General features: G+C 45.6%; 1 protein-coding gene across 4 annotated transcripts in view; it reads right to left on the minus strand.

Moving 5' to 3' along the window:
- LOC121621388 (protein shisa-6) overlaps nt 1-19979 on the minus strand; it is a 74401-nt gene that overhangs the window by 44747 nt on the left and 9675 nt on the right. Inside the window, exons 3-4 of one of the 4 annotated variants that reach the window (XM_041957828.1) lie at nt 15534-15629; nt 15036-15104 (exon numbers count right to left, since the gene is read on the minus strand). The exons of 2 other annotated variants lie outside the window; for them this stretch is intronic. In XM_041957828.1, coding sequence (XP_041813762.1) covers nt 15036-15104; nt 15534-15629 — 165 coding nt within the window. The remainder of the gene's footprint in view (nt 1-15035; nt 15105-15533; nt 15630-19979) is intronic. One more of the 4 variants, XM_041957829.1, reaches the window with a different exon arrangement.

Below are 19979 nucleotides of genomic sequence, written 5' to 3' on the forward strand. Positions count from 1 at the left end.
ACAATTAGAGAAATGTAATTGATTCTTTTACTCCCTGCTGATTAAATTTCATCAGACAGACTCGTAGATGACAGCGTTTTGAAGCACCTGTATATTTCTCATGTTTCCACTGGTTTACTTTACCCCTTTGGCAAAGATTGTGATTATGAGCTAATTAAATCAGGCTTCAATAGTTAATCCATCGCAAAAGTGGCTTGTATAGATAAGAGTTAAAGACTCGCCTTCAGAAAAATATCACACGTTTGTTGTGTTACTTCTTGGAGTTAATTGAAATGAATTCCCTCCACCTGTGCTGGTGCTCGTTAGTGAGAGTGCATGCACACGGCTCTGAGCCTCAGGCTGCAAACACGAGCTGGAGGACATCACAAAAAGCCGAAAAACAACAGTATCAAAAGCTTCAAATAGTAACACAAGCAAGTACAAACATCAGTGCAAGTGTGCAGTGCTGCTGCTGTGTGGAAGCCGTCTGTTTCATCAGGCGCTTACAGCCTCTGTCAGAGTGCTGAACCACGGAGTTTCTTATAAGTCTTCATTAACATAGTCCAAATAATTCATGATAATTCCACTGGCAGACAGCATTAATCTGAAAATCTGAAGTTAAGGATTTAACTAAGCCATGATTTAGACCTCTCATGTTCATTAAGGAAATTAGATCACATAATTTCAGATAAAGGATAAATCGAAGGCTTTCAGCGAGTTTTGGACGAGGTTGGTCGTACAATCACGCGTCACAACAAACACAAAGAAGAACATCCTGCAGGTCTCCAGATCCAGACTGCTGTTAGAAGAGCCACGAGAAAAAAACACGAACCTAAACCACCTCTCTGGAGGCGAAACTGAAAGTGAGCTCACCTGAAGCGCTGGTACACAGTCCCTTTGGTTTTATATTCTAAATAAGTTTGACTAACCTGGAGGTTTGTTCACATCTTCTGCAATCACTCCTGTTTTCTAAACATGTTTTAGGCGATTTCAATGCATTTTTTTATCATTGCAGGTAGAATTAATGGGCAAAACTACTGTGCATAAACTGGCTCATCCTTTAAAGTTATAATCTTGGAGATTTAATTTAAATAAAGTCACCATCACCTAATGAGCAAGCACAACGGCCCTCTGATCTGAAAGTGGTGACATTCTTGGAAAAATGCCGCACTAACATTTCACATTGCTGCAACTTCACATTAAAAGCATGAAGTTGACTTTTATTATGAAGTGGTCACAGGAAATGCAATGTGTTTACCACTGTCATTTCTCAAAGATGAAAAAATCAGTTTGAAATATTACAGGAGGTGATGGAACAAGATGGAGCCACAGTGAGCTGATGAAGAGCTGCAGGCTGCACACCTCCAACTTCTCAGACAGGTAACAAACTCCTTCCAGTTTCACAGTCTGCTGCTGTCTGCAGACTCAAGCTGTCTGCAGTATAACTTCACAGAATGATGGAAAAAAGGCGAATTACTGTATGACAATAGTTTGTTTTGCCTCAGAATTCTGTGACCTGTAGTCTTAAACCACTCTTGCTGTTACCACCAGCGTTTACACGTGAAGCCAAATCAACCAGGACTGAAATCTTCGAGACTGACACTTTAAGACCCCACTCTGGATCTTGGCTAACTGGCCTTAATCCCCGGCCAGAAAACCTGCCCTGAGCACAGAATCATTATCGACAGACCCATCATCAGCTTGACAAGATGGATCTGTGGACAAATCCCATTTCTCTCCAAAATAACGGCTCTAACGAGAGCCAGCGGCGTGACGGCACGTCTCACACACTCTGCCGCAATGTCACGCGAGTCAAGCCGAGCTCGGCCACGTCCGGAGACATCTTGTCGAGGAAACTGACCGCGGATCCGGTCTGCGCCTCTGGGCTCGGCTGTTCTTTGTCGTGAGCTAATGTAAGTCCGGATGCACGCTCGCCTCCTCGGGCCGGATGCTGGTCTCTACCCCTCGGATCACAAGTTCAATTAATTTCACAGTTGGAGGAACCCACAGTCATTTTGCCGGGGCCTGTTGACTGGAACTGGACAGAAATGGGAAGAATATGATCGCCCCCTCCTCCTCCTCCTCCTCCTCGCCTCCATCCCCTCCACCCATGAAGGCTCCACTCGCCCGGAGCCACATGTGATCTGATAGGGCCACGGCTCTGCAGCATATTAAAGCGCACGTCGTGACGATAAGGGAGAGACGAGGCGGCCGCACGCATCATTACTGCTTCATAAAGACGACGCTTTTCCATCTCACTCAACAGACATTTTTTATCTGAGCCGCAGCTCATTAAAGCGCCGAGCTAATTGACGGCCTGCAGATCAATCACGTCAGCTGGACGTAGTCTCGAACGCAAATAAATAAAGCAGACGCGAGCTGAAGTCCAATTCAGCTCCACATGACTGAGTTAAATGCAGAGCGTATTCCCTGGACACAGACTCACCTTCTCAGTCGAATACTGACTCGTTTCAGACACAAACTGGAGTAGCAGCACTCGAAAGACCCAGAACATCTCAATACTCCGGCCTCACCTTGCATTTTATTTTTACAGGCTGATTTACTTTGAAAATACTCCGTCGGACTGGTATCACACTGTGAATCAGCAGGTGTGCAGAGGTGTACTGGCTTAGTAATAATAATAAAACACTTTCAGAAGCTCTGTTTTACTGCTTTTCAGAGAGATCAGGCTAATTAAACACACCATCACTGAGCATATGAGAAAAACTACACTTTCAAACATCCTTTTTATTATTTTGAGCCCAAAGGCTCTGATAGCAGGAACTGCTGGTTAGTATTCTATACAACAGGTCTGCATAAAGCACTAACACCTCAATCTCTATCAACCCATCAGTGCTTCTTCCTTTGTTGACCCTCAGCCCCGAAAAAACTATTAGCAAACGTGCAACAGATGATGCAAGACAATCATCCTTGAACAGGGAAACGGGATTAAAATTGTCCAATAGCTCCACTGCTCATGTAATCACCGTCTACACTGTTTGGGATTCTGTACTCTGCCAGAAAGATTAGCGAGTGTGTGATGAGTAAACTGCAGACAAGAAACGAGCCAGAGAGTAAAACAGAGGCCTGACGAGTGACTGCTTGGACCTGCTTTCATCAGATTTAACAGCCAACGCTGATTGGCTTCCTACTCAGTGATTGCAAAATACTGGTGTCGCTACCGAAACGGAGCTAGCAAACGTAAGCCACTTTGGAAATCAATGGGTCACGTGTCCATAACCCTTTTTAACATGCCCATCATGCAGGCTGGCCCCAGCAGAAACCCGATCGGCCCCTGAAGTGCCGCTGTTTGCCTCAGAGCCCTTCATGTGCTTTGCTTTGCTGTTAGGTACGTTTTATGGTCATTTACATGCATACAAAGCCAGGCTCAGATTTGGCAGAAATGTGTCATGACAGAAGATTTGCATGATATAAATGTCGACCTTCTTCAGTGCGAGCCTTCGACTTGAGACTGACTTTGTTTCAAGGGTGACCTGGTTCCACTTCTGCTTTGCAAACCTTTAATGCTGGCTGGGAAAAAAAAAAAAATGCAGATGTGGCCTCAAAACTTCTGGTGTGTGCAGTCACGCATCTTTCTACACTGCTTCTCCTGTTCAATAGCATTGTCCCAGGATGCACTGGGAGAGAAGCAGCACGAACCCTGGACGGGACTCTAGCCCATCATGCACGAGTCTCTAATTCATCAACCTGCATTTCGGCTGCAGAAGGAGAGGAAGCCAGAGACAATCCAGCTCTCTGACTCCAGGACCTTAATGCTGCGAGCTCGGTGGAACGCTCTCATAACAACACCTACCGCTGACGGCTCTCTGCAAACCACATTATACCCAGTGATGAATGACAGCGAAATGGGTAAATATTGTAATGACCCATCATGCTTCTCTGCAGGCACCCAGCTGGTTGCGTCTCTTAATGAGCGCTGAAGAAAAGTGGCCACACAGCTCGTTGAAACATCTCTGACAGATGTTTCACATTACGGGTGGGAATGAGAATATCCAAACCTTAAGAACTGAACCTGCTGCCCCTCCGGCTTCCTCACCGGGCAGGGCAGCGCCGGCCGGTTGCTGGTGCCAATCACGGGCCTATCACTGCTCCTCACCCTCTGTCTTACTCCACAGATCCGCCCGTCACAGCGTGGCGCCGCGCGGATGCTGAATTTTTCACATTAGCGCAGACGAGGGCTCCTTCATATCTGCGCTGTTTTAAAGAGCGAGATTCATGAATGAAGCCCGGTGTGCGTGGGATGCATCACTCGAGCGATCGCAGGTCTGCCCGAAGGGTCGCAGGAAACCGGTGGGCGGCGGCTGGCGGGGGAGCGCTCGTCTTCTCCCGTTCACAGGAAACATTCAGAGGCGATGACTAATGAAGCATTTCGAGGAGAAAACTCTGGCGCTGTCGTCAACCTGCAGATGGGTTGCAGTTGTGATTTCTGATGCAATTTTGCATACAATTACCAGCCATTTGTGCCCTGAGTGCAGCAGCAGCAGCAGCAGCAGCGCTGTGTGGAGAGGAGTGGGAGGTTTGATGTGGAACAAAACCCACATCCCCACCCGACTGGGCGCTGATTTGTTTGTGCGGCAGTTTTCTGCCCCTCTGATGAGCTCATTGTGTCTTTACCGAGCCCTTTGTGTGGTGCGTTCGAGTGCGTTCAGACTGCAGACGTGTGAGCGCTCCAGATTACATCGTTGTCCTTGAACGTGCACGCTAGAGTCAACAAAGGCTGCGTTCTGTCCTGAAGCGAGACAATCCACGAAGACAACCAGCCCAGTTTTAAGCTTTGTGACGATGAACTTTCCAGACGGTCTGGTGGGGTTTAAAATGGTTTGTTTGGTTAGAGGGGAACTAAATCAACTTTTTAATTACACATGCAGTCGCTGGTCCTGGTCCCATGTGACAGTGTTTACACGTTATTTCCCTTTTCCCAGAGAAAAACACATTCAGTCCACGCTACCGTCAAAACCAGTGGAAAATCTATGATCAGGCACGTCACTGCAGGTCACTGTCAGCAAGATTAATTGGTGCAAGTGAGAGTAGCAGTAGTAGAAATACTGCAGTACCTGCTCTGCTACTGCTGCTGCTGGTACAGGTGGAGACTCAGGAGGTGCAGGTAACTCTGGTTTTAACGGGGTGAGAAAGAATCTGAGAGGGTGGAGGAGGTGCTGGTGGTGAAGGGTGTGTTTTCAAGGTAAAAGCGGCTTTTGCTTCAGCTTTAGATGAAAATCTGCGAGTAAAGTTTCAGTCTGTGTGTGAGCGCCGTCCGGTTGTGCATTTAAGCGAGCGCTCTGAATCTGTTTTCCAAATGAGGACATTGTCCTTCAGCACGCAGCCATTAACACCGAGCCTCTTCTCACCACGCCAAGGCTTCGCTCCGTCCTTGTTTGTCAGCCTTTTTTTAAAATTATTCTATCGTTCTGGCAGCTTCCTGGTTTGAATGCAATCCCTCCTCGTTGGAAAGGGAGAATATTTTCCCTGTGATGAAAACAACGCTGCCTCGGGCTGGCCTTCCTACTGTATCAGAGCTCGTTCTCTGCATACCAATACGAGCTGTCCTCTTTTAAGTATTGCTCTTTGGTGGCGGCCACTGTGCTGACAGAAGCGTTCCATGTCCGGCCCCGTCCTTGCCCTCCACCTATAATAGATATTGACAGGTGCGGCGCAGATAACGCTAATCTGCATCCTAACAGGATTTCACATGTCATATAGTGCTTTTTCATCGCTGCCACGTTCAATTCACAACCGTGTTGTGCCGCTAATGGCATTTCACGGTGGCACAGCCCACGGCCTTCAGAGGGAAGGATGTGAAAGCAGAGCCCGACTCGTCGGCGGGTTTGCTGTCTGAGCTGCAGCTGAGCAGGTGAACTAATGCGGTTTAGACTCAGCATCTGGCCCCATTGTCACGTTAACAAAGATGATGAAAAATAAATATCGCTAAACCGCGCCAGTGATAGATTTAATCAATGAACAAGAGGGATAAAAATGCTATTTTGACCGAAAAATAATGATGGGACTTCAGTGATAAGGCTCAAACTGCATTTAAAGTTTGCTGAGGAAGGCTCTATCGTGAGTTCTGCAGATTTCTGGATTTTAAAGTGGCAGCTCATAACATCACCTGACCTCCACACCCACCTGCACACCTGCAGCCTTCAGCTGGTGTATTTACCTGCCGCTAAACCATTGCATGATTATCTATGTGCCGTCAGAGCTCCTGCCTTTTAGGACATTTGCCTGCCGGTTCGAGCCTTTCATGAAACTCTGCTTTGAAAAACAGCACAGTTAACTTCACTTTTACCTTTTGAGTGTCTGAGTTTTTGATCAAATGTCTTTTACGTCTGTTTACTGTGGTTCTAACTTTTGTTAAACAGATATGCAGATATTTAAAGACGACCACAGAGGATGAAAGAAAGAGGTCATGAAATAAATATCATGTTGTTGTCACTTTATTTTTCTATAAAATCTTTAATTTCATTTCAAAGTCAGGATTGCACCTGGATATTTGCATGTCTGATTTGTGCGTATATATAAGTTCACATGAACTTCGCTTCACCCTGTTTTCACTTCCTTTAAATGCATGTAAAGCACTTTGAGGCTGCCTTCTGTTTGAATGCAGTATAAATAAATGGACCTTGCTTTTCCTGTTGCAGTTTTTTTTACGCTGTGTCAGAGAGATGCCGGTTCAGTGAAGGGTGAAATGCAATCTAACGCAATCTAATGCAACATCAAAAAATTACGGCTTCAAAATGTGAAGATGGAGACGGCGCTGGCCAGACTAAGAGATGATCTCTTCAGTAAAACAAACTCAAGGATCTCGCAGATCAGCGGCGACTTGGACAAATAAACCTCTGCAGCTCATATTTAGGAGAGTTCAGTCCGGAGTCAAATCACCTAAATAATAAATGAATTAACAAGAATCAGAAGAAGATATTCTGAGAGGCGGACACAAATATATACAGACAGATATGTGAAGGCCTGGATGTGAAAATAGAAGAAGGACAACACACATTTCCAACCTGAGATAAAGACTGTTTGGAGAAGGTAAGCGCTGCTCGAATGTGAGATAGCACAGGTGACGTCTGGTCAGCTCCTCAGATGATTTCAGTGTACAAACACGCGCTACATAATGCATGAGGAGAGGCTGGATCAGAGGAGGTGTGAAGAGGCTATCTCTGTGTGTGTGTGAGGACACGGCGTATGAATCTCAGTGACCATGTGGTGGGGAGGCTTGTGGGTATCTCAGGGTGTGAGTTTCATCGAACCGACCTAATCAGGTTCATTAGCTTCCTATTTAATGGACAGGCGGGATGAGGAGAGGAATCAATTCATATTGTGCTGTTGGCGGGCGCAGATCTGGGCGCTGCGAGGGGACCGTCTCCCCGCTGTTCCGAATCATGCTCATTGAGAAAGAAGCGGAAATTACCAGTTCAGTGAACGCCGCGCTGACTCAAAATGACCTGATAAAGAACAGTCAGAGTGCTGAAGCTGCCCAGAGACAGAACGAAGGTTTGGAGCCACATCAGGTTAAACTTCTTCTCGAGTTTGGTTTGAGTCTCAGTCATGTTGAACTTCTGGATTACATGAAGCATAAATCATATCAATGGAACTGAAACACAAAAGATTTCTCTCACATCCAGGAGCTCGTGGACGGATCCAGCTTTAACTCAAACTACCGGCCCAAACTGGCTGACCATCAGCTTTCAGTGGAATTAAAACGTGATCATACGTTCATACAGTTACAAAGGGTGCATACAAAGAGTTTTGAGCCCATGGAGCCACCGTACACAGCTGTTTCCACTCTCTCTGCATGATTAGGCCTCTTTTCAAGGTGCGCTTAGAAATTCACTCACGTGCTGAGACAGATAAATAATGTGGGAGCTAGCATAGCCAGTGGGCTAACAATTTTTAACAAGTTAACAAGTATTAAGATCGTCTGTCATCGTCCTGCTCGTCTTCTGTTGTTACACAGCGAAGGTGTAAAAATCAACATTTTGTTAACTGGAAAGGTTGCTGCTGGCTGCAGACTGAACTGACTGAAGTGAATGTGACTGTGTGGGCCTGCAGACCCCCCCACGTTCACTTTCTGTTCAGCCTTTATGACTCGCTCATGGACTTCGGTCATGTGACTTGACAGTTAACCCAGGGAATGTCAGTCTGAGGTCTAATCAGCAACTCGAAACACCTGAGCAGGTGTGAAAGTGGAGCACAGTTATTTGACTGATGATCATTTTCAGCTTTTTTTTAAATGTAAATTTTCATATATTCGTCATATTGTGGTAAAATATGTTTTTTAATAGAGTGATTTTGTTTCAGCAGAATTGTTAAACCTCACATCAACCAGACTTTCAATTATTCTCGACCCAAATTCAACCCCTGATTGATATTTTATTCCTCTATCCGACACTTTAATGCAACACATGGATGCATTTATTCATTAGGTGTGATGTTTGTCAGAGGAAACATAATTCAGTCATTAAAGCTGCTTCTGGTCATATTTGAGGCTAATGCTGCTAATTCAGGAGCAACTTTTGCTTTTAAAACTGGATTTTCTATGAAAATGAAATTCCAACTTTATGCAAATAAACCAATTACTGTTTGGAATAAATATACATTAATTTTTGTGCAGTGGCACAGAAGTGTCTCGTTTAACCTTGTTGTCACCTGCTCCTTTAATCTCAGTGAACAGCTGCACGAATGCCTCCTCTGCTGTTCGACCCCGATGACTCGATAAATATTTCAGACCCTCCTCTTTGTTTTTCAGCCCCCGGTGGAAAAAAAAACTTCTTCTGTAGTTAAATCTGAGAGTTGCGTCGTCCGGTCAAAACGCTCAGCATTACGAGCTTTGCGTGCGTCCGGCTCGTGTCTGGCCCGGCGTGGGCCACGGCGAGCCTCCACTGTCACAAATCAGCAGGAGGAAAAGTTCACAGCTCTGTGAGAGGAAGCTGCAGGGCTAAAGCCTTCACTCTGTCTCATGTGCTGTCTTTGAGTCTAAGCCCGGTGCATACTTTGATTGTCTCAAGACTTGAAGCTGCGGTTTTGTGTCCACGCCTCGATCCCGCCCCGCGGCCGCCATTTTGTTTGTTCTGTTATGTTGTGCCATATGGATGCGGCCCGCTGTGGGATCAGCCGTGCCGCCTGATTAACACTGGTGCAGCACGGCTAAATGTGAGGAAGACGAGCCCTGTTCAAAACAAAACAACACCGGCATCGTCCTCCAGAACGCAGCAGGACTAGCGAAGGCTTTTCTGCCTCAGCAGTAGATTTCCTCTGAGCCTTACACTGATTTCAGGACCTGAAGAAGATTTCATGGTTTAATTCTGGACTGAATACGTCCCAACAGGTTTAAAGAAGCGTCCAAAAGCATCTCCTGATGATAAATGTGACCACGAATCCCACCGTGAATCCTCTGTGGATGCACCATTAGCATTCAGAGTCACAGGCAGAAGGGTGGGAAAGAGGCGTGGCTTCAGGTGCAGGTTGCGTCCACTGAGCGAAGGAGGGGGCACCCTGGTGGTCTAACAGCTCAGGACCATCAACCACAATGTCGCTGGTTCTTGTCCAGCCGGGAACCTTTGCTGCGTGCCATGCATCATGTCATTTCTCCACAGTCAGCTATCGCAGCGAGATCACATCCCAGTTCAGCCTGGTGCCGGCGGTCATTCAACAGATTTGTGTGACAACATAAAATCTGAGCAGGACAATGAAAGCAGCATGGAGCTGTGCAAGACCAGATATTAAAAGTAATTACAAATGATAGAGAGTTGCTGCAATTTGAAAGACTCTCTGATCCGCGCAGATCCGAGCCGAGCTGAACCTTCGAGAGGATTTGAAGCTGCAGCGGCGAGCGAGAAGACGCTTGACTCGCCACCGTTCGATCCCTCTGAATCAATACAAAGCGTCACAGCCAGGTTGGTAAACATGAGTGCGCAGCGTGCTGATGATGTCACAGTACATGATTTATCGATCCACGATTCTCAAGATCAAAGATTTCAGTTACCTGCCGCTCGGGTTCAGAGCCACCGCAGCCTTAAAGACGGAGACATAATGGAGGCGGACCGGGGAAGCGATACCTACTTGGCACACTGCGGCTCCCCTCGGTTTGCACTCAGCTACGCGGCCGTGCACAGACACACTGTAGGCCTGGGGGGATTACGGCACGGGGAGGTGGGAGTACTGCAGCAGTGCGTCCCAAAAAGACAAGGTCACCTTAAGTGGATTGGGATGAGGAGGGAGAGCAATTCCCTCGGGACGAAAACAGGGAGCAACTCATGAAAAAGTAATTAAGCAGGATGCACATCAGTGGATGCCACAGGCGGAGAAGGCAAGGAGAGAGACGAAAAAGCCCCCAGGACGACGGGAATGTTTGTACACAAGGCGTCTGGGGGCTGAACGCACACAACGGGATCGTTTAACCTCGGACATTTGTGGGCGCACGGCGTGTTTGTCTGTAAAAAACGGGAAATGCAGTTAAATGCTGCCCCATTTCGTCACCTGGTACCAACTTCTCAAACGCGAGGATCTGATTCTAGACCTGTTGTGAACCTGTTTGACCAGACAAAGACGAACACACACCCCCTGAGAAAAAATGAAAGGTTAAACTCTCAGTGAAGCTTTGAAGAAACCAACACTGGCTGATAGACGACGGACGTAGCTCAAATTTCTTTCTAAGTGTCTGCGCAGCCAAACGACGGCTGTGCCGGTGATACGCAGAGCGCGAGCATCAGCAAACATGTGTGAGCACATCTGCTTTGGCAGACGGCCAGCAGCTCGGCGTCCGCTGCACGTTTCCTGGTCAGTTTTGGAGTAAGTCCAACATTACGCTACCTCAGTCTTGGCTTCTGAAAGAGGACGGTAATTCCTCACATTACACCAGGAGGTGGGCTGTTGGTGTGAGGACACGCTGCTGTTTTCATGTCTGACCAATTAGAGACAAAGCATTAATAAAGACACTGATGGATTAATAACAGCTGCAACCAAGTACTGATACTATTGTACACACTTGACTGCCACATTCAGCAACCTGCTGCCACAAGTACTCGACTTTACAGCGACGTGGTGTTAACGTCTGGTCAGCTGAGCAGGAAGGTGGAGGTGGTTGGTTTATCGTTTAAAATAAGTGACGATGACAAAAGTAGAGCAGACTGCAAACTATGTGCTGCTAAATTGTCAAGAGGAGGGATGAAAAGGTTAACCAGCAGTTTGATAAAAAATATTTAAAAACACAACACCGAGCAGAGTTAAAGGAGTTTGCTAACGCTAGCAGCGGGAAACAGCAACCACCGACTTTGCAGCAAACGCTGGAGAAGCGAGAGAAGGTGTCCAGAGACATTAATAGGCTCTTACCCAGGACTCTCAACTTTCAGCACATCACAGTAAGCGTATTACCAAACAGCCCGTGCCAAGCTGAGGCGGGCTCTGGGAATATTTCAATCTGAATCCGACAGTCTCATCAGCGGAGGCTTCTGGAAACACTCTGTTGTGGCTACGTTTGAGGAGCTAACCCGAAAAGTGAGCTCCTCCAATGCTTCGGCATCAGATCTGAGTCTGAGCTTCAGAGACTTTTGACCCAACGAACAAACGCGGCCATCAAGAGACGCGTCACTGGCATGAAAATAACCTGCTCTGTTGCTGCAAGTTAGAACTACAATGGAAGTATTGAGTATCGGTATTCGGTATCAGCAAGTACCCAAATGTAAGTGGTATCAGTGCATCTCTGGCGACAGCTGCTTCAAACTGTGGTCCAGAGCTGTTAAATGGCCACATCACTACAGACAATCCATCAGAGGGGAAAAGAGACGGACAGTGAACGCACCACCAGCAACACTCAGTCAAACACTCGAGCAGGTAGACGGCGATGCTTCTGCGTCTGTGTGGATCCACACAAACCTCAGAGTGCTGCATGAATATTAATGACAACATTACTCGGAGCTTTGTTTAGCAGCTTGTTAGCCCTGACGTACATTCAAATCCGCACTGTTTGTACTGTTCCTATCACTACGACGCGCCCACGCAAACAATGCAACGTTACACACACAGCTGAGTTCACGCTCAGACGAGGCTCCGTCCTGGAAAGCGGAGGATTTTCAGGGAATTATCGTTAATGTTCTGTTTGTCCAAAGCGTCGGACGTTTGAAATGCAAATAAAAGCAGCCATAGCAGGCTGAAATCAAACATTTGATCAACAAATATCAACAGTTAACAGAGTTCCTGTAGCAAACATAAAAAAAAACTGACGATTAAGAGTGTAGGCTTTCTGAGCAGCAGCAAGGAGAAAAGGAAAGGAAAGGAGGGAAGGAAGGCAGGAAGGACAGAAGCGAGGACAGGAGGTGAGAAGGAGATGAAAGAAAGAAGGAAATATGTAAGAATGAGGTATCAAAGGAAGAAAAAAGGTTGAAAAGAAAGAGGGAAAGACCAAAATATAAAAGAGGAAGAGGGAGGCAGAAAAAAAGTAAGGATGAGAGAAGGAACCATGCAAGGCGGAGACGGAGGAATTTAAAAGGCAAGAAAGGAAAAGAGTAAAGAAAGGAACAAAGAGAAGGAAGCAAATGTAGGAAGGACGGTAGTGGAATGCAAGAGAAAAGGGAAGGAAGGAAATAACGCAGCTATCAGATAATGATGGAGTGAAAAGTACAAATATTTAAAAGGAATGAAGGAAGAATAAAAAGAGCAGAAGAAAAGAATGAGAGAAGTGTCCATCAGCTCCCTCAAAATGAAAATACTCCAGTAACGTAGTCAGTAGCTGAGTAAACGTTCATCCTCTTGACATTAGAGCAGAATTGCGGACCCTGGGGGCAGGTGAGTCACATGACCTGTGCAGATGTGTTCGCTGCAGATCTGCACCGAGATGAGATATGAGGTGTTTGCACAGCAGCGGGGGCAGGAAGCAGTCAGCGCATCTGTCAGTCTGCTTCCTCCTGACAGGAGGTCTGCGAGGGGGGGGTGGACGCGGAGTTCGCCGACAGCCAGCTGTTAAACTGAGACATGCACGACGGCGGCTGACAGGACCGCCGCTTTGAAGTGACAGCTACCGCCATCAGGCCGCTAAAGCGTGTCACCTAATAGGTGCGGCGAGGGGGGCGGCAGGTACAGTCAGAGGGGGGTCACTGCCTCTTAAATATTAGTCTTTGTCTGAAGCTGCTCAAACACACATCGAGTCCTCGGTGGTGGAAAGAGCAGTCACCCGAGTGCTGTACTTAAAGGTACTTTAGCTTGTACTTCATATTTCTACTCCACTACTTCATTGCAGACTCAAATATTATTTGTATTATTAAATCACCCTGCAGTTTAGAGCTCAAATTAACTTCACCTTTAGCAGCTGCAATATTAAAGCAATACAAAAATTCCTGCTCTGCTTAATGAGTACTTTTACTCTTGGTACTTTAACTATATTTTGATGCCAATAATTTAGATCTAAAGTAAGAGATCTGAGTACTTACCACCACTGCTAGTTCTCACAAATATGAGCTATAATAAGCCAACTATGTGTGTGTGGACATGCATTACTCATCTTCAATCATCAAGTCCCCATAATGTAAGTCATTAAATTTAAGGTAAAGACATGGATTAGGTTTAGGTTTAGGTTTAGATTAGGGTCAAGTTTAGGGTTAAGGTTAGGGTTAGGTTAGGTTTAGATTAAGGTCAAGGCTAGGTTTAGGTTAGGTTTTGGTTAGGGTCAGGGTCCTGGTGAAAATGTAGTGGCCATGGTTACCGTCTGCTTTTCCAAACGGGGAACCCTGTTTGTTTAACTCGTGGGATTATACTGGCAGAGCAGCAGTCGTCGTTTTCACCTGTCGCCAACAATCAGTGTCAGTGAGCTCATCAGCAGCGGTGCAGCAGGTGAGCTCAGGTTTTCCACTAAAACAACATCCTGTCACTTAACAGCTTCAGTTTTTGAGATAACAAACACAGAATACTGTATGAAGTCACGTTCATGTTCTTTATTAAACTTTGGAGAAAAGTAGCTGAAATGCTGGGGAATGGTTATGTGCATCTTTGCATGTATCTACTGTGATTTCATCCAAATTCAGCCTGATTTTAATGATCTTCTCACCTGTAAATAACAAACATTTTGGAGGTTCACGTGCAGATGATGAGAACTTCTCAGTTTGAGCTGCTTGTGTTTACTGCTGTGAGTGACGGAGGAAGCTGAAGAAAGGTTCAGAAATCTTCTCCCGCTCAGTAAAACCACACATATTTTGTGTTTAGCTATGAAACTTCTGCCCACAGCGATCGACGCTCTTTATCACAAAGACTCTACAGTAAAGCTGTCGGGTTGCAATCAGCGGTTCAGTAAAATACACCTCCTGCCACAACAGTTTCCTACAGAGGAACACCTCCTCTGGAGGTTTATGTCACTTATGTCAGCGGTGCTACGTTTTCAAGCTACGTCCTGATGATTTTTGTCTGTCCGTACCTGCAGGATTTGGATCAGGCGGCTCGTGAAAAACAAAGAGTTAAATCTGGATTCAGATTCAGTGAAATGTTTTCTAAATGCAGCCCAGAGTGAGGACCGCTACAGCAAACAATAATTTAGTGGTGAGCATAAGCAGCACTGTCACCAAGGCTGAGCAGAAGCTATATAAGCTCAAATATCATCAGCATCAAACTCGTAGCGTGATTGATGCAGAATACAGAGCAAAGGCACCATAAATGACCCATAAATTCAATCAGATGGCCGCTCTCCATCAGAGGAAAACGCTTCGAGTCGAGTCTAAATCAAACTTTCACTTACCTTCCAGACACCTGCTCTCACAGACATCAGCTCTCTAGACTGTTAATGACTGTCCGACACCCTCACCTGCACCATCAAACAAAACCGCGACCTTCAATTCGTTCAAACCTGCTGCAGAACAACCACCAGTGGAAATGTTCTGCCTCACAAAACCACCAGCTGAAAAAAAAATAACCGATGACGGCGCTGTGATTATCGGCCAAGGGCGCCGGACCGGCCCGTGTGGAGTGTGAGTGACTTCTCTTATCAGGTGCGAGCAGAAAGCGGGCCGTGTGGCTTATTCTCCGGCAGAGAGCAGAACAGTGTGAGAACGTACCGTAGGAGAGGGGGATGTCCAGATCGCCCTGCCAGGACATCTGCCCCGACTCGTCGATGGAGTGCTGCGCTGTAACGACACAACAGGCCTCTTGTTTACAGCTCGTTCTCACTCCAGCTCTGCTTCGGATTTATTAAAACTCCAAAGGAAGACAACGGCGGGGAAATCTACGACTGTGCCGTGCTGCACTCACACTGGCTGCCTACCAAGTGCGGAAGTGTTACTTTGTCATTGGAGGTGTGGATTTAATCATAGATAATAAATGTGTGCGTGGACTTTACAAGACATAATGGCTTGAAGTGACATCTTGCGATGTCCAACTTCCACCGAGCTGAAACAAAAGTCACAGTCACATTGTTTGGTTTGTTTTTTTACTCGTTTGGCAGAAGGAGAACGACAGCATGACACAGTGGCTTTGAGAGCGAAATCATTATTATTCTGAACTCGGTTTTCAGGGATGCTGTGAAGTGAAAAACCAATAATGAGGATGGACTTTACCTTTCAAGTGGCTGCGCCCGAGCGTCACAAACCCGGACGAGATGAAGTTGTGCATGTCTTGGCCGCCGCTGCGCAGGTTTTCTTTCCCATAGTGGCCTGGAAAGAAAATGTGGACAATATTTAAAATATTTGAGGGCAACATTGATGCTCTTATTGTCTAAAGGCGCCACAGCAGGAAGCGGCGCAGAAAAGCTCATTCATGTTCGAGAGGCTTGGTCGCATAGACTTCACCCAGGCGCTGGTGAGCCAGCGGCTAACACGCTAGCAGCATGTAGCTAGGAACATGTTAGCGCTAGTCAGCCACAATAGCTCTTGAGATACTTTGTATTTTCTCTGGTCTATAGGTTGTTTACCTGCCACAGGGTTTAGCTTTCAGGCTTGTACATAATTTTATTCAGTAAATGATAAAGACAAAAGAAAAAAGGCTCATTTTGCTAACTGTCCGTTAGCCAAGTTAATTGCTAACAGGATTATAAGTTACTGTAGTCGATCCAACAGACATATTTATACCATTAACTCATAACTGTCTGAAAACTATGTCTCTTTTGTAGAGCAGGTTATATTCCAACGTACAAACCTGAGTACATAAAATCTGTACGTACGTAAAATTACGTAAAACCTGACGGGAGGAGTTACCTACAACTCCCATGGTGCATTTCAGCATGAAACATCCAATCACTGAGCTTCCCTGTGACGTGCACCACTAACGGCGGGTCCAAGAAAAAGATTCTGGTGTTAAAAAACTGCAGCTTAAACCGATTTGCTTCAAGTTTGGAAGAATTAAGCAACTACAACGCCTTGTTATGATCACAAACTGATTGGCGTCAACATGGGCATGTTGTATTTAGACCATTTATGTCAAAATTACAGACAAGTAAGTTCTGTGTTTGTGTGTGAAGTGACTCGCACCCCCTGAGCCTGCAGCTCCATACTCCATATGCTACAATAACTCGGGCCATTTTGGATTCTCCGGCTCTCCGTTCCCTCAAAGGTCAACACTGTCAGGAAACTTTGCTATTGGTCGATGGCTAAAGGCTGAACTCACACCAAAAATGGATTTTTGTTTCATCCCCGTGAGCAAATCCACTGGCTGTGGTCATCCCATTGAATTTAATTCACGGCCAGATTTCACCATTTTAAATGCCGTTGTGAGTGGACCTTAATACTGAGGAGTCTCTGGACTCAATTCCCCAGTCATCGCCTGTCTTTTATGAAGGAGTAGCCACAGATGACGGGAATACTAAACAGCGCTGAAATGGCATAACTGACAAAACCGACTGTCAGGTGGGATCAGCTCGTCAATATGTACCGCTTGAGGATGCCAGAGATCCAATCTGCAGGTTTCATACGATCCATTTATCAAACACTCCTTCTCTTTCTCCGCAGCAAGTGAGATATTAGATTTAACTAGAAATGCTTTCGGTTGTTCAAAGCTAAGAAGTCTGGGGTTTGAAAACGCAAACACACAAATGAAGAGCTTTCACGAGTGTGCCAAACTACCAGGGGGCGATATAACCCTAACCCTAAAGCCATGTTGGCCAATCAGAAGCCTGAAAAAAAGCCGATAGCCTACCTGCAACACGAGGTCTGATCGTTAAATTATGAATCCTACTTTGAAGAAGGCATGACCGGCCTTCGCCACTGGTTCTCGTCCAGGACCAGCCATGTAAAACATCCTGTTAGCAAGGTTAGCACAAGCACTATTTTGGCCATGCTCGCAACTGCACAAATTGCTGCACACTCCGCCGTCACAAACCGAAACCTCCATTTTCCCTGTCTGCACGTCAACTCTGCAAACTTTTAATTATCTTCACCCTGAAAGGCATTTTCCAAAAGCATCATTTTCAGTGGCACAACACACTGATAGCATGTGGACAAAAGGCCAAAACCCATAAAAAAAGCCACGTTTTTGAAAATATCCATGTACATTTGGGCGAGGATTTTAGAATAGCTTTAAGCCCCTTTCCCTGGATGCCCCAAGTATACACGGTGTGTTAAGAGATCACTCCGTTATTCAATTTGTACCACATCACTGCTAACACTGCTCCGAACCAGTGCTGTAATTGAGAGTGCAGCCTGAGCACAAAGGAGCAGGACAAGGTGGCTGCTCGCACCCTGACGACCTTCAATTGTCCCGTCAGTCACAGAAAGTCTTCCAGAGAAAGAAAAGAATGAAGAAGTGGTTTATCAAGCCTCTTCCCCGTTCGTCCCAGCTCTCTTTCTCTCTGTTAGTCGCTCTCTAAATTAACTAGTGAACAGTTAAATGCCTCTTTCTCCAAGGATACACTTCAAAGTCAATAACATCACTCAGACCTTTGGGCCTCGGGAACCCAAGATCGAACAGCATTTCAAATTATCATAATGAGGAGAAACACCTGGGACCTTTAGGCCCGGTCTTCATCACACTGGTGTTTGGCACCGAAGCTTCAGCAGCTCATTTGTTTCTTTTTATCAAACCCAGAGGATGAGTATAAACTGATTACTGACGCACTCTGACCGACACTGCTCGTTTGGGACCTTCGAAGAGCCAAATATCCGAAGAAGAGGAATTCACACATTTCTTTGCACGTGCTCAGTCTCAGCAGCAGAGTGCTGTATCTATGCCGACGATACGGTAGAGTATATCTGTGTGATGTCTCCCAGGGTGAACTGCTGATGATTCATAACCTCCACATGCTCCAAGGACGACGCCGTGGAGCTGAAATCAGGTAGCTGGAGATGCTGACTGTGATATAAATTGCTCCCATGTGGCAGTACAAACCTATAGCCCCTTATTATCCCTGGAAATGGTCTTCAAAATTGCTTCATCTTCACCGCATAATGAAACAAGATCTAACCTTTCATTTAGAATAACCACACTATTAAAGGTTTTCATCACACATTCATGAATGAAGGGCAAAGTGTTTTATTTCAGAGATTTAAAAAAAAGTCACATCTCCTGGAAATTTACACAGTAATCTTTGAATTGACCTTTAAAGAAAACTAAACAGTCATCAAATTAGTGACTCAAGCTTGTGGATTTCTGCACTCCAGTCATGCAGGAAAGGAGTTGATGTCAAACGGGGTCATGTATTAAACACAAAAGGTTTATCTTAAGACTTGAGCTCTGCTAAATATGCTTTTTTCCAGGGCTTTCAACCACATTCACTGTCTTCATCTGCAGATCAAACAGTTGGTCTGGTGTCCCATTAGTTCCAATAAGAATAATTTGACATTATAAACTAAAATTCTTCACATTCCTGCTGAGAGTTGGATGAGGTGATCAATATCACTCACGTCTGTTGGACAAATATTAAAATAGAGCCAGCAAACAGTTAGCTTAGCTTAGCATAATGACTGAAAACAGGGGGAACAGCTAACCTGGTTCTGTACAACAGTAACAAAATCCACATCATGAATCATTTGTGTGAACTGATTGGCAGACAGTTTGTGTTGATTTGATAGCTGGAAGCCATCAAGCCACAGACGTACCGACTCTGTCTGTGTTTGTGCTCAGCTCGGCCTCTGACTCAACTCAGAAACTCCGTCTGTTATTTCCCTCCTTTGTCCTCCCGCCTTTCAATGTTTATTAAGCAGATCCACAAAGCCCCGGGACTCACACTAATTTCACACTTAAGTGGAAACATTTTCGCGTCCTGCGGATGCTTCCACATCCTTAATTTGCAACATCATCTGCAAATTTTGCATCTAATTGTCTCGTCTTTCCACTGACTTTACATTGAATTAGCTTCACATTCTGTCTGAACACGCAGCAAAGTTCACTAACAGACATGTTTTATCTCGATTGTTTAAGACACTGTGCAAGAAGTGTGAAACTGATGTTTTATAAGGTTTATGTGAGGAACTACAACCTTACTGTGATGACAAGAAAAGCAGCTCCACCCAGCCTGGAAACAGTTGAAAATAATCTTATCTTACTCCAAAAAATGTAGAACTACTCCTCTAATGCAACAGCATATGATAAGATTTTAGATACTTTTCCTTCAGCTTTGTGGCAATAGCAACCAGCCTGCACAGAGCTCTGACCTCAACCCCATCCATCGCCTTTAAGGATGAACTGGAATGCTGACTGCGAGTCAGGGTGTACCTCCCCGTGAGCCAGACCTGATCTCCCAGCGTCAGTGTGGGACCTCACTGATGCGCTTGTGGCTGAAAGAGAGCAAAGCCCTGCAGAAAGGTTCCAAAGTCCGGTGGAAAGTTTTTGAGAAGAGTGGCGGCTGTTGAAGCAGCAGTTTAATGCACATGCTTCAGCAAACACATATAGGTATAATGTGTGGGTGTCCACATACTTTTGGCCATGTAGTGTAACTTCTCTTTTATTTCCACAATGGAGGGAAATGGTTGTAACAGCTTTCAGGGGAGTAAATTCAGACACAAGCTGTCTCTACATGCACACTGACATCCAGACCCATTATCATCACCAACATGACATCATCCTTTGAAAAT

This window comes from Chelmon rostratus, chromosome 17 (assembly GCF_017976325.1).
Source record: "Chelmon rostratus isolate fCheRos1 chromosome 17, fCheRos1.pri, whole genome shotgun sequence".
Classification (NCBI taxonomy): Eukaryota; Metazoa; Chordata; class Actinopteri; order Chaetodontiformes; family Chaetodontidae; genus Chelmon; species Chelmon rostratus.